General features: G+C 44.4%; 1 protein-coding gene across 13 annotated transcripts in view; it reads right to left on the reverse strand.

The window, feature by feature from the left end:
• Positions 1–12599, reverse strand: part of EPB41L4B (erythrocyte membrane protein band 4.1 like 4B) — a 131919-nt gene that overhangs the window by 30686 nt on the left and 88634 nt on the right. For all 13 annotated transcript variants that reach the window (XM_086683658.1, XM_086683656.1, XM_086683655.1 and 10 more), the window contains exons 16-17: positions 4621–4835; positions 2180–2298 (exon numbers count right to left, since the gene is read on the reverse strand). In XM_086683658.1, coding sequence (XP_086539784.1) covers positions 2180–2298; positions 4621–4835 — 334 coding nt within the window. The remainder of the gene's footprint in view (positions 1–2179; positions 2299–4620; positions 4836–12599) is intronic.

Genomic DNA, 12599 nt, shown 5'->3' on the forward strand with positions numbered 1-12599 from the left:
ATTGAGCACAGTAGAGGCTGCTCAGTAAGGATTCGTTGATTGAGTGAATGTAAGTGCCACCCTGAAGGAGGGATTCTTTCCAGCTGGCCATCAGGGAGGGTGGTATAGAAGAAAAAGTGGGTGAGTGGGCCCTTGGTGTTGTCAAAGGGACTTTAGGCTGCCATTTGGGGGAAGTAGGCATGTAGGGAAATGAGCGTCTTCTAAGAAATCTTGGAAGTCTAGTACAGGCTAGAGGGTTGGCTGTGGTGGAGGAAGAGCCCTTGAAGGAGCTGTAACCTTCCCATGCTCACCAGAGCAGGTAAGGAGGGAGAGCTTCCCAGGCCAGATCTTCCAAATTCTTCTTATTCCCTCTAATAAAGGGGCAGAGCTGGGGCACCTGGGTGGCTCAGCTGGTTAAGCTTCAGACTCCTGATTTCAGCTCAGATCATGATCTCATGGTTCATGGGCTCAAGCCCCACACTGGGCTCTGTGCTGACTGTGTGGAGACTGCTTGGGATTCTCTCTCTCTTTCTCTCTCTCTCTGCCCCTCTCCACTTGTGTGTGCTCTCTCGCTCTCTCACTCTCTCTCTCTCTCTCTCTCTCTATTTTAAGATAAATACATTTTAAAAAAGAAAGGAAGGGAACTTCCTCAACTTGGTAAAGAACAGCTACAATAACATACAGCTAACATCATTACTTAATGGTGAGCTTTCACCATTTTAAGATAAAATTTGGCTTTCATAAGGCTGTTCATTTGGATATATGAACAGGCCTAGCCAAGGGCGCCTGGTGGCTCAGTTAAGCATCAGACTCTTGATTTCGGCTCAAGTCATGATCTCACAGTTCATGGGATCGAGCCCCATGTTGGGCTCCGTGCTGACAGCATGGAGCCTGCTTGGGATTTCTCTCTCCCTCTCTCTACCCCTCCTCTGCTCTCTCTCACCCTCTCTGTCTCTCTTAAAATTAAAAAAAAAAAATTAAACATTAAAAAAAAAAGAGTAGGTCTAGCCAAAAGAGAGTTTTGCTTTCACCCTGTTCCTCTCTTCCTCCTTCCTTAAATCCCTCCCTTCTTTCCATCAGCAAACAGTTACTGAGCATCCACTACGTGCCAGGCACTGTCAGAGTAAGAGATAGAGAGTGCTATGGAGTGAACTGTGACACCCCCCCCATTCATAGGTTGAAGCCCTACCCCACAATATGATGGGATTTGGAGATGGGGCCTTTGGGAAGTAAACAGATTTAGAGGAGGTCATGAGATGGGGCCCTCATGATAGGATTAGTCGCTTTATAAGAAGCAGAAGAGAGAGGGGCACCTGGCTGACTCAGTCAGTAGAGCATGCAACTCTTGATCTCATGGTTGTGGGTTGGGGCCCCATGTTGGGTCTAGAGATTTCGTAAAAATAAAATATTAAAAGAAAGGAAAAGAAAAGAAAAGAGAAAAGAAAAGAAAAGAAAAGAAAAGAAAAGAAAAGAAAAGAAAAGAAAAGAAAAGAAAAAAAGTCGCCTGGGTGGCTCAGTTGGTTGAGTGTCCAACTCTTGATTTCAGTTCAGGTCATTATCCCAGGGTTGTGGGATCGAGCCCTGTGTTGGGCTCAGTCCTAAGCATGGAGTCTGCTTAAGATTCTCTCTCTCCTTCTGCCCCTCTCCCCTGCTTACACACATTCTCTCTCTAAAATTAAAAATTAAAATAAAAAAAAAAGAGGAGGAAAGAAAGAGTGAGCTCTCTTTGCAGGTAAGGATACAGTTACAAGGCAACCATTTGAAAGTCAGGAAGAGAGTCCTTCCTAGTGAATCAAACTGACTGACACCTTGATCTTTGCCCTACCAGCCTCCAGAAGAATGAGAAATATCTGTTGTTTAAGCCACCCTATCTATGGTAATTTGTTATAGCAGCCTGAGCAGAGCAATATAGAGAGGTAAAAATGGAAGGTGGTAAATGTGGGTGCCTCCTCATTGGGCTTTAGTTCTAGAAGGAGGGAGAGATCACTAACAGATCCGTCCAGCCCATTAGCCTCAGCACTGAGCACAATTCCTCGTGCTGTAGTTCACCCAAAGAGACTGAACAGAAATGTCAGGAAATATTAGATAGAAATCCCTCCAAGACAAAGGCACATAAACTAGGAGGTGGGCCAGGGTAATAATCAGATGTTTGACGTGAGCCCCAGTTCCATGGTTATCACCCACCCCTGGTCCTTTGCACCTTATTTATGTTGATGTGCAGAGCAGGCCAGGGTCCTGCCGCCTTCACAGTTTCCAATTCCAGCTTCTTTAGATGGGCAGCAGCTTCGCTGAACAGGGCAGGTCCTCCTGGACTCAGTTCTACAAGTGGCCAGGGGAATGAATAAAGAGAGGTTGAAATATATATGTGATAGAGATATGTGTGATAAAACATGCTCACCAGAGCCTGATCCCCAGTACCCTTTCTATCTGCCTTCTCCCCCAGCAGCTTAAATCCCTTGAATATGACCAGCTGATGGGCTCTGAGAACACCTAAAATCAAAGGTTCAAGGCCTAACTCTGTCAATATGAGCTGGGTGGCCTTGGGCAAGTCACTTTACCTCTCTGAGCCCCTGAGCCATTTTAAAATGAAAATAATGGGGCGCCTGGGTGGCACAGTCGGTTGGCGTCCGACTTCAGCCAGGTCACGATCTCGCGGTCCGTGGGTTCGAGCCCCGCGTCGGGCTCTGGGCTGATGGCTCAGAGCCTGGAGCCTGTTTCCGATTCTGTGTCTCCCTCTCTCTCTGCCCCTCCCCTGTTCATGCTCTGTCTCTCTCTGTCCCAAAAAATAAATAAACGTTGAAAAAAAAATTTTTTAAATGAAAATAAAATTACCCTGCAGAGTTGCTGTGAATATTAAGTGAGGTCATTTGTGTACAAATGCTTTATTAATGGAAAAACACTATGCAAATTAGAAAGATGAGCGTTGAGGCTCACAGGCATATGAATGTTCCTTGAAAACCATGTTACGTTTCTAAAACCAAATTCATGGATTTTGATTTCTGTACTATTTTGGACTAGTTTGCCACCGCTCCTTCCACTGGCTACTATTTATCCATTAATACAGTGAAATATACATTAATTATTAAACATTCATTACATACGAAAACTTGTACCAAGTATTATTTGCAATTGGGATCTGGGCAGCTGGAATAAAAAGATAAATGAGGCACATTTCTAGTTTAGTGAGGAAGACAGAGACACGTGCAGATAATCCACATAAGAGTGATAAAGTTATCTAATTGCTACAGCGGCAGAAGGGAAGGCACTCCAAAGCTAGGAATCAGAAAGGCGTGTTAAAGAAGGTTCCACTGACAACATTTGAGCTTGTTCCGGAAGAAATGTGTAGGAGGTCACTAAGGTGGAGAAAAGCATTCCAGGCACAGGGAGTAGCAGGTGCAAAAGGACAGAGCTGGGAGCACAGCACAGTATTTGGTGAGAGGAGAGGGGTTTTGTGTGGCTGGGGTGTAGTGAGGAGTCGGGGAAGGCTGGGGTCCTTGGCAGGGGCTGGGCTGGGAAGGTCTGTGTATGGCCACATGGCCTTTGTCTCAGGACAGTGACACGCCATTGAAAGGTCTTTGGTCAGAGCTGTCTGTGATGAGAGCTCTCAGGTCGGCAGCTACAAGATGGAGGTTGCATTGGAGGAGGTACCCCTTAGGGGGGCTGTTACGGTCATCTGGCTACAAAAAGATGAGGCATGGCCTAGAAAGGCAATGTGGATAGTGATGAGGGGATCAAGTTCTGATTCCTCAACCCCAAGTGAATGATGAACTTCCATTTCTGGCTCAGGCAACCTAGAATTATCCCCTGTGGTCTACAGGTGAAGGCCCCTTAGCTCATCCGTTTCACCAGCTCACAGACTCATGAAACGTCAGAGCTGGAAGATTCCTTGGTCATAAACTAGACATCCTCTATCCCATTTCATAGATGAGAAAACTGAGGGTCCAAGAGGCAACTTGGCTCAATAGCGAAAACCAGAAGTGAAGCCTCTTGTCTCTACCTCAGTGCTTTTGCCCATCGTGTGTGATAAAGAACCAGCTCTTCCCCCCTCAGTCTGTTGCAGAACAGTTCTTTGGTAAAGGATAATAAAAGGGATTTTCTAGAAAACCAAAATAACAGATGTATAAAATCCAAGCCCACTGTTATTAGTTGTAACAGATACAAAATGACCCTAGCCTATTGCTAAAAATGCTGTGAACTGCTTACTCTCCATCTCCCAACTTCTCTCACTGGGACCCGAAACACTGGGCCTCCCTGACATCACTTTGCTCTTGGAAGGTGAAGTCAGAAATGGGACAGAAGGGGTTTTCCTGTAATTAGGAAAGTACAGATTCTAGCCACCTGGCTTCTGTCCTCTTTCTATTACTTGAGCCTGTGGAAATAGAAACAGCTAAGGAAGGAGGTGGAGAGAGCATCGCCACATTGGATTAAATCAGAGTTTACTGGTAACCCGTAATCCTTCAGCTGCTCCTGCTTAAATGCACAAGGCTCTTGCCTGCTCTTGCCCAGACCCGGCGACCCAGAACTGATGTTACTGTCTTTTCATGCTGCGCTGAAAGGGCCTGTCTTAAGGATCCAGGAAAGCCGCCCGTGCCCTGCAGCATCCCTCCCCTCACCCTGCCCTCTGCACTCCTACTCACTTACTTGTAAGGGATTTACTGCTGGAGTTTGGGGATCTCAGAGGCCCCTCCTTGTTCTCCAGAGTCAGCGAGAGGCCATAGTTTGGGTGGTGCTGGTGCTGGTGGTGGTGGTGGTGGTGCCTTCCCGAAGCTTTGGTAGTGAAAGGCGTGCCCCCGTTCTCCTCGATGCCAAAAGGCAGCCGGTCCGCGCTGCTGAGCCCTGGGGAAGGGAGCGGGTAGCTGTGGAAGGTGTCAGAGTCAGGATTTAGAAGAGTAAAGTGGCTTGATGTTCCCGTGTGTACTTTAAAAGATGTTCTCTGGCCATTAAAAGCCAAGAGAAATAGGTTCAGCAAACAGACCCACATGGTTACTGTAAAACAGGACACAATGGCAACAGTGCGTTCAAAGAAAAAGCAGAAAGTGGAAATTTGTGTATATCAGAGATCTTAAACCTTAACAAATTCTTAATTTGAAGTTATATAGCTTCTGTTTAAAAAAAAAAGACATTCCTTAAATAGGAGGAAATAAAAAGCAATAGCAACACATAATTTTGTAGCCATCCCCTGACAAGATCATGACACAAACAGAAGTCTTGGAGTCACTTCCTCTTCCTCTTGATCACCCCACCATGCAGAAACACCTGCTGGGTGGGGCGCCTGGGTGGCGCAGTCGGTTAAGCGTCCGACTTCAGCCAGGTCACGATCTCGCGGTCCGGGAGTTCGAGCCCCGCGTCGGGCTCTGGGCTGATGGCTCAGAGCCTGGAGCCTGTTTCCGATTCTGTGTCTCCCTCTCTCTCTGCCCCTCCCCCGTTCATGCTCTGTCTCTCTCTGTCCCAAAAATAAATAAATGTTGAAAAAAAAATTTTAAAAAAAGAAACACCTGCTGGGGCAATGCCATGACATCTTTCATTCTAACTGCTCTCTCCATTTTTACCAAAATTGCCCTATTGATAGGGAAGCCTATGTCATCTCCCATTGAGACTCCCGGAACAGATTTCTTTTCTTTTTCTTTTTTTAAAATTTTTAATGTTTATTTATTTTTGAGAGAGACGGAGACAGAATGCAAGTGGGTTAGGGGCAGAGAGAGAGGGAGACACAGAATCCGAAGCAGGCTCCAGGCTCCAAGCCGTCAGCCCAGAGCCCAACGCGGGGCTCTAACTCACAAGCTGTGAGATCATGACCTGAGCCGAAGTCGGACACTCAACCGACTGAGCCACCCAGGTGCCCCTTGAAACAGATTTCTAACTGTTCTCCCTGCATTTACTCTCTCCTTCAGCCCACTGCCTACAGAGCTGGAGCCAGGGCACTGTTCTTGTCCACACTGGCTGCCTCCTGGAGACTTTGCTCAGGACAGTCTTACATGGTGCATGTGTGTGTAAGGACATGAATAAGGTGTGACTGGCTTCTGGGGGTCACAGCCCAGCCTCATTTCTCCAACATGAAACATAACCAAGGGTATCCAGCTTCTCTGCACAGCCAGTAATGGGGGCAACAAAAAGTAGAAATGCCTAGGTTCTAGTCTTAGTTCTGCCCTAACCTTGTGCAGGAACCCTGGACAGTTGCCCTGGGCTTGTTTTCTCCTCTGTGACACGAGGTGGGTCAGCTGATTCTGGCTGCATTTCCAGGTCTGAAAATCATCCTTTCTTCCAGCTATCTATGTCGTACTTGCTGTGTCCTAGGTGCTGTGCTAGCTATTTTACATAAAATATCCATTTCATAGATGTAGAGACCTTTGCCTGGTACACAGTAGGTGTTCCATACTTTTTTGATGAAAGGAGAGAAGGGAGGAAGGGAGGGAAGAAAGGAAGGAAGAAAGGAAGGAGGATTTATGAAGCTGTGGGTCTGGGATTTGACAACAGCTGTGTGGACTCCAAAGCCTGTTGGCATTATTTTCCTGTCTCTCACGTATGTTGAAAATAATGTCTGTCCTAAGGAGGCACAGAGACTGGGAGCTCAGAACACAAAAAACTCGCTTTAGCCTAGGAGGATGGAGGGCTTCCCAATTTAGGGCTCATCTTGGATTACCCTGAATAGGAGAATGAACACCCAAGGGGAAAGATGTCCTATAGCAGAGATCTGCTGTACATTCAGGGCTGGAGGTGGAGTTGGAAAGCTTTGAGTAAGACCTTCTGAGGAATGGCAAATAGACACCATCTCCTGTGCCAGCTCTAAGTGATTCTCACCCTCTGCTTGGAATGCAAGATCAAGAAGGAGTCTGAGGTTGTGCCCAGCTCAGGAGGAAAGAGTGCTGTGATTGATTAGTGATGTCTGCCATGGACTTGGAATAGAGCATTGGTATCATGTACTTGTCTTTCCAAGGTAAAAGTGTGTGATTTTTTATTTCAAGGAAACCCAGAGTGAAAAGTTAAACAGGAAAATAAATATATATGCAGGGAATGATAAATTGCATTTAATAACATGTCAAATAAAATATGCATGTGTGATTTCCCTTTCACAGCTACTTACGGAGAAGACTGAGCAAGACAAATGGGAAGAGAAATAGATGAGGGTCAGAGAAGCTGCCTGAATCTTGTCAGGGCAAGGGTCTCCAGAAGAGCAAAGGTTTCTAAGCAGGACCAGAATGACCTGGGAGCTCTCTCAGCTCATACACATGAGGGACCACCATCCTGGAGATGCTAATTCACGGAGTTTTATAGACTTGTGCGTCTGTTAAGGAAACCGCTGCTCATGGTCTCATGGATTGTTCCCTGCAGAACTCTAGGGGGTGCCCTACACATTGACTATGATGCAAATGGCGTCCACTAGAGTTTTGCCTCTGCCCTGTTCACAGGGACCTCAGAGAAGGTCAGGCCCACCCAGAGGGTCCAGCAGGACTCAGCAGCCCCAGAACTGTGGGTCCCACTGGTTAAAGTTCAGGAAATGAGACCAGCTCTGTGCTCATTGTCAACAGAGAGTGAAGCTCATGAGGCTTCTGGCGTTCTGGAAAGAAGGTCTCAAGTCCTGGTTTTGAGAGGGTGATGGAGGAGGGGTATATAGGCTTCAGTCTCCGTTTCCATGAGCTGAGAGTTGAGAAGAAATCTGGTGTGGAAGAACAGGGCTGCCTGTGTGTCCAGCACTGTCCTAGGTACTTCAGCGTTTAACTTTTGGAGTTATCCCGCAAGGAAGCTGCTGATGCCTTGTGTTACACTGGGGCTTAGGGGAGGTGAGCAACGTGCCCTGTTAGTAAAGGTGAGTGAGAAGTCGAATCAGATCTAATTTCTTCTCTTCCTTTCTTTCAGAGGAAGCCCCCATTCCCATTCTACTTCCAACTCCAGAGAAGCCAATGCTCTATTGCGGGGGGGGGGGGGGGGGGGCGGTGTCATACAGGACTTTCTTGACTCTATTAGGGGTGCCCATAGCTCTGCAGGCCCAGGAGGGTGGGATGCTCTTACAGCCCTGCCTGATCCCACAAGAGCCTCTTCTCTCCTTGGCCCTGGGATCCCAGCATGCTCAATCAAAACGTGTCGCATACTGGATAATGGGGTAATTATTTGAAATGTTACAATTAAAATACTATAGTTATATTTAGTTATAATTAAAGCATTATAATAATTAGTATATTAGTATTACTATACCATTACATACTAAATATTATAATTAGTGTAATAATGGTATTATTCACAATAATCCTCCAGAATCCATGCCAGAACTGTGAGGAGGGCAGGGCAGAAATTGGGGAAGGTCTTGAGCTGGAAAACAGAACCCACAAGGCTTTCTCTCAAAGAGGCCAGAATGATCAGGTGCTCTCAGAAGCCAACCGCACCTCACACTCTACAGCTCAGCCAAGTTCTGGGTGACATGGGCTCCTGGAGGCAGCCCTGGGCATCTAATCCTAGATAAGAAACCACAGAATTATAGAAATGGAGACCCTCCGTTTGGTGGTTTTAAACCCTAGATGTGAATATTAAAATCACCAGGGGAACCCCCATATGCCACTGGTGGGAATACAAAATGGTCCAGCTGCTTTCGGGAAACACCTGGCAGTTCTCAAAGAAGTTAAACATACAGTGACCATATGACCCAGCAATTCCACTCCCAGGTATATACCCAAGAGGAATGAACACATATCCATGCAAAAACCTGTCCATGGATATTCGTAGCAGCATTAAACATGACGGCCAAAAGGCAGAAACAACCCAAATGTCCATCAACTGACGAATGGATAAATAAAATGTAGTATAGTCACACAATGAAATATTATTTGGCCATAAAATGGAATGAACTATTGATCCATGCTATGACATAACAGAACCCTGAAAACATTATGCTGAGTGAAAGAAGCCAGACACAAAAGGCCAGGTGTCGTATTATTCCATTTACACGAAGTGTTCAGAATAGGCAAAGCCATAGAGACAGAAAGTAGATTAGTGGTTACCTAGGACTGGGGAGGATTGTGTGTGGGGGGGAACAGGGAGTAACTGCTAATGATACAGGGTCTCTTTAGGGGAGGTGAAAATGTTCTAAAATTAGATCGTAGTGATGGTTGTACAACTTAGCGAAAACGCTAAAAACCACTGAGCGGTATAATTTAAACTGGTGAATTGTATGATTATTAATTTAGATCTTTATAAAATTGATTTTTAAAAATTGCCAGAGAAGATTTTGAAAAATATCAGGGTCTAGCCCCTACCCCAGACCAATTACGTCATCATCTATCTCTAAATCCGAATGTGCAGCCAGGACCGAGAACCACTGTCCTGGTCCAACGTCTTCATTTTGCATATGGGGCATCGGGGTTCACTGGGGGAACGAGGTGACCGGGTCACACCGTGGGTAAGTAGCTGAGCCTGGGACACAATCCAGGACTACTGCCTCTCTGCTTGCTGCCCATCTGCTACATCTTCCCATCTGTCTTGGCTTCTATTTAAGGCAGCAAATGCACTCATCGGGAAAATCCTAAGACCTCCTTAGAACCTCACTGCCTGAGACAACCTTATGTATACATCTTGCCTTCCCAACGACACAGTAAGGTCTGGAGGAACAGAGACTGTCATGTCACATGTCTTCATATCCTCCACTGTGCTAAGCACACAGCAGGCGTTCAATGAATACTGGTTAGATAAAAATTAAGTATCCACGCATTCGATAACTATTTGAGTGCTAAGTCTTGTGCCTAGCACTGTGGTAGGCATGGGGGGTTGTCCTTGCCCTCAAGGAGCTCGCTGCTGAGTAACAAGTCCAAGGCAGTATGACAGGTGCTTTGATAAGTGTTAGGTGAGGAGGGCCACCTGAGGTAGCCTAGGGAAGAGCCAATAGGGAGGAAGAATTTATGTGCATATTGTAAGGAAAAGTTCTCACTTTTTTTCTGAAGCGAACAACCAGTTGTCCCAACATCACCAAAAGCATAATTCATCCTTGTCCCACTAACTTGAAATGCCACCTTCTGCATGTGGCAGTCACTTTCCTGAGTGCTCTCAGATCCCCACTCTGCTCTGCCCTCACCCACCTGCTCTGTTTCCAAGGAAATACACTTCTCAGGCTCCCTGCCCTCTGGCTTTTAGGTAGGCTTGGCCAGTGGTAGGCACGAGTGAAAGAGACTGGGAAAAGAAGACAAGTCAAGGTATTTCTTCCCCATCTCTTCCTGCCTCAGGTGATGTTTCCAGCAGTAGCTGCGGGGTCCCTGTGGCCCCAGCTCCTGGGCTCTGGAACACTGCCACCTCCCTTTGTCCCTGTGTCCCTCCAGCTCTAGTTCTAGTGTTACTAATTTCTGGGTTGCCTTGCTGTCCAAGTTAGCTTCCTCATTCTTCATCCCTTGTGGAACCAATTCCCTGTAAGAAATGCCTAGAGGGGCTTCAGTTTTCCTGATTGCCCATGACTGATACACAACATCCACCACCAGGTTCTAGGTAGTTTTCCTGTCAACATCTTTGCCATAGACATCTCTGCCCCAAGCATTTTCTCACCCCAAACATTTTCACTGCATATCTAATTGGCTGTGAGAGAATTCTGCTGTAAAATATAAAATAGCTGGCTGACAGTTTGGTTTCATTTCTCCATTGGCAAAGTTTCCATTTTTATATCATATAAATCTTAGCTAGCCCTCATAATGGTCTACACGGTGATGCATAGATGTGGTGGTCTTAAATTAGTGGATGATAACTATGTATATCAACTTGATAGAAAATATGGTGATAAAACTGACTGGAAGTGTGAAATAAGAGAGTCCAAAGCCAGACTGCCCACTATACTATTCTAGAAAATAATACATCAGTTACAATGTTAACAAAGGTCAGTCACAAATGCATTACAGCCTTAGCATTTCTTCCACTTTTCCCATAGACCTTTGGAACAGCTAGCAACAGATATGTGACCATATGCCAAGAACAAACAACACTGTAGAAGGCTTCTAGAAAACAACACTAAGCCCAGCTGTAAAAATGCATCCTAGCACTTGGATGGTTACCTCGGTTAATGAAGGAAGAAATTTTAGTGACAAAGGTAAAAGTGTAATGCCAAATGAGACAGATCAACAAGCCAAAAAAATACATATATATATAATACTATAAACAGAAGACTTTAAAGACAAGCGCTGAGGTCCAACCTACAAAATGAAATCACTTGTTTTTGCAGTATTGTCATGAATCTACACTATACATTTTTGATGTATTCAAATATTTTGTATTTTGCAATAAAGTCTTTCCAGTTTTGTTACTCATTTTTCATGTCTCATTGTACCTTTTTTTAATGGATGTGGCCCTCTTTTATTTTTCATGATTTTATCTTTCAAGGCAAAACTGCCTTACAGCCAAGTAGTTATGCAGAGAAAATGTTTACAGCAAAAATGCTCGTGGCAGAGATGCTTATGGTGAAACTACACATATTTGTGTCTGTTTTTGGATTTTTCCTATTCTTACCAATCTATTTATCTATTGCTAAACTAGCACCAGATTGTCTTAATGACTTTTGTTTTAACATATGTTTTTAAAGATCTGATGCGATAAATCCTGCTCCCTTTCCCCCATCATTTTTCTTCTTTTCTTTTTTCTTGACTATTACTATGCACTTACTCTTCCAGATTACTTCACAACTCAAGCTACTACCAAAACAATCCCATTGGAATTCTGATTTGGAGCATTAAATATTACAGATTAATTTGAGAGAAGGTATTCATAAGAAATTTGATATTTTTCACCATTTATTCAGATCTTTTAAAATGTCCTTCAGTCAGAATTTTTGAACTCTTCCCTGAAGGAAAGCAACATATATTATTAATTGAATCCCTAGGTATATTCCAGTTTTGTCACAATTGAAAATGAGATTTCATTTATTATTACATTTCCTCTAATTTTATTCTACTAGATACACACAATTACTGACTTTAGGATATTTGGGATATTTCTGCCTCTGGCTACTTTGCTAAACTCTCTTATTAAATGTAATTCATTTGTATTTTAAGAAGATAATTTTGTTTCTTCCTTTCTGGCATTTATTGCCTATTTTGTTTTCTTGGCTTATTGCATTGGTAAGGCCTCCAGCATCATACTGAATATCAGCAGTCACCCTTATTTCTGAAGTGTGTAAATTATCTAGTGTTTCAACATTAAAGTTTGGTTTCTGACACATTCTACTTAACCAGGTTCAAGATAGTCCTTTTTCTTAGCTTACTAAGAATCTTGAAAGATTAGCATCGCTTATGCGGAGTGAATCCATGCTATATTCCTAAGTGAACATGACTCCCTTCCCTAAGTGCTTCAAGAAGAATTCGTTCTTTTTCTATATCACCATCAAGCAAGCCTGTCAGTCCGGTTTTCATAATTCATTTTTCAGGAAACTCTATGACATTTCCCTGTCTATTCTGGCATTTCCCCAAGACTCCATAGTTTTTCAAAGCACAGCGATGCTGACTCAGCAATGACATATTAATTTTCTCCTTATTCTTCATGGCCATTTTTCTCAGCCTGAAGGCCTGAACTAATTGCAAAACGGCAAAGTATTTCCTGACTACTCTCTCATCTTGTACTTCAATTTCCTTCACCTTGTTCTTTTCACCCTTGAGAGTTAGCAT

Source organism: Puma concolor, chromosome D4, assembly GCF_028749965.1.
Source record: "Puma concolor isolate L17-30 chromosome D4, mPumCon1.1.hap2, whole genome shotgun sequence".
NCBI classification, from domain to species: domain Eukaryota; kingdom Metazoa; phylum Chordata; class Mammalia; order Carnivora; family Felidae; genus Puma; species Puma concolor.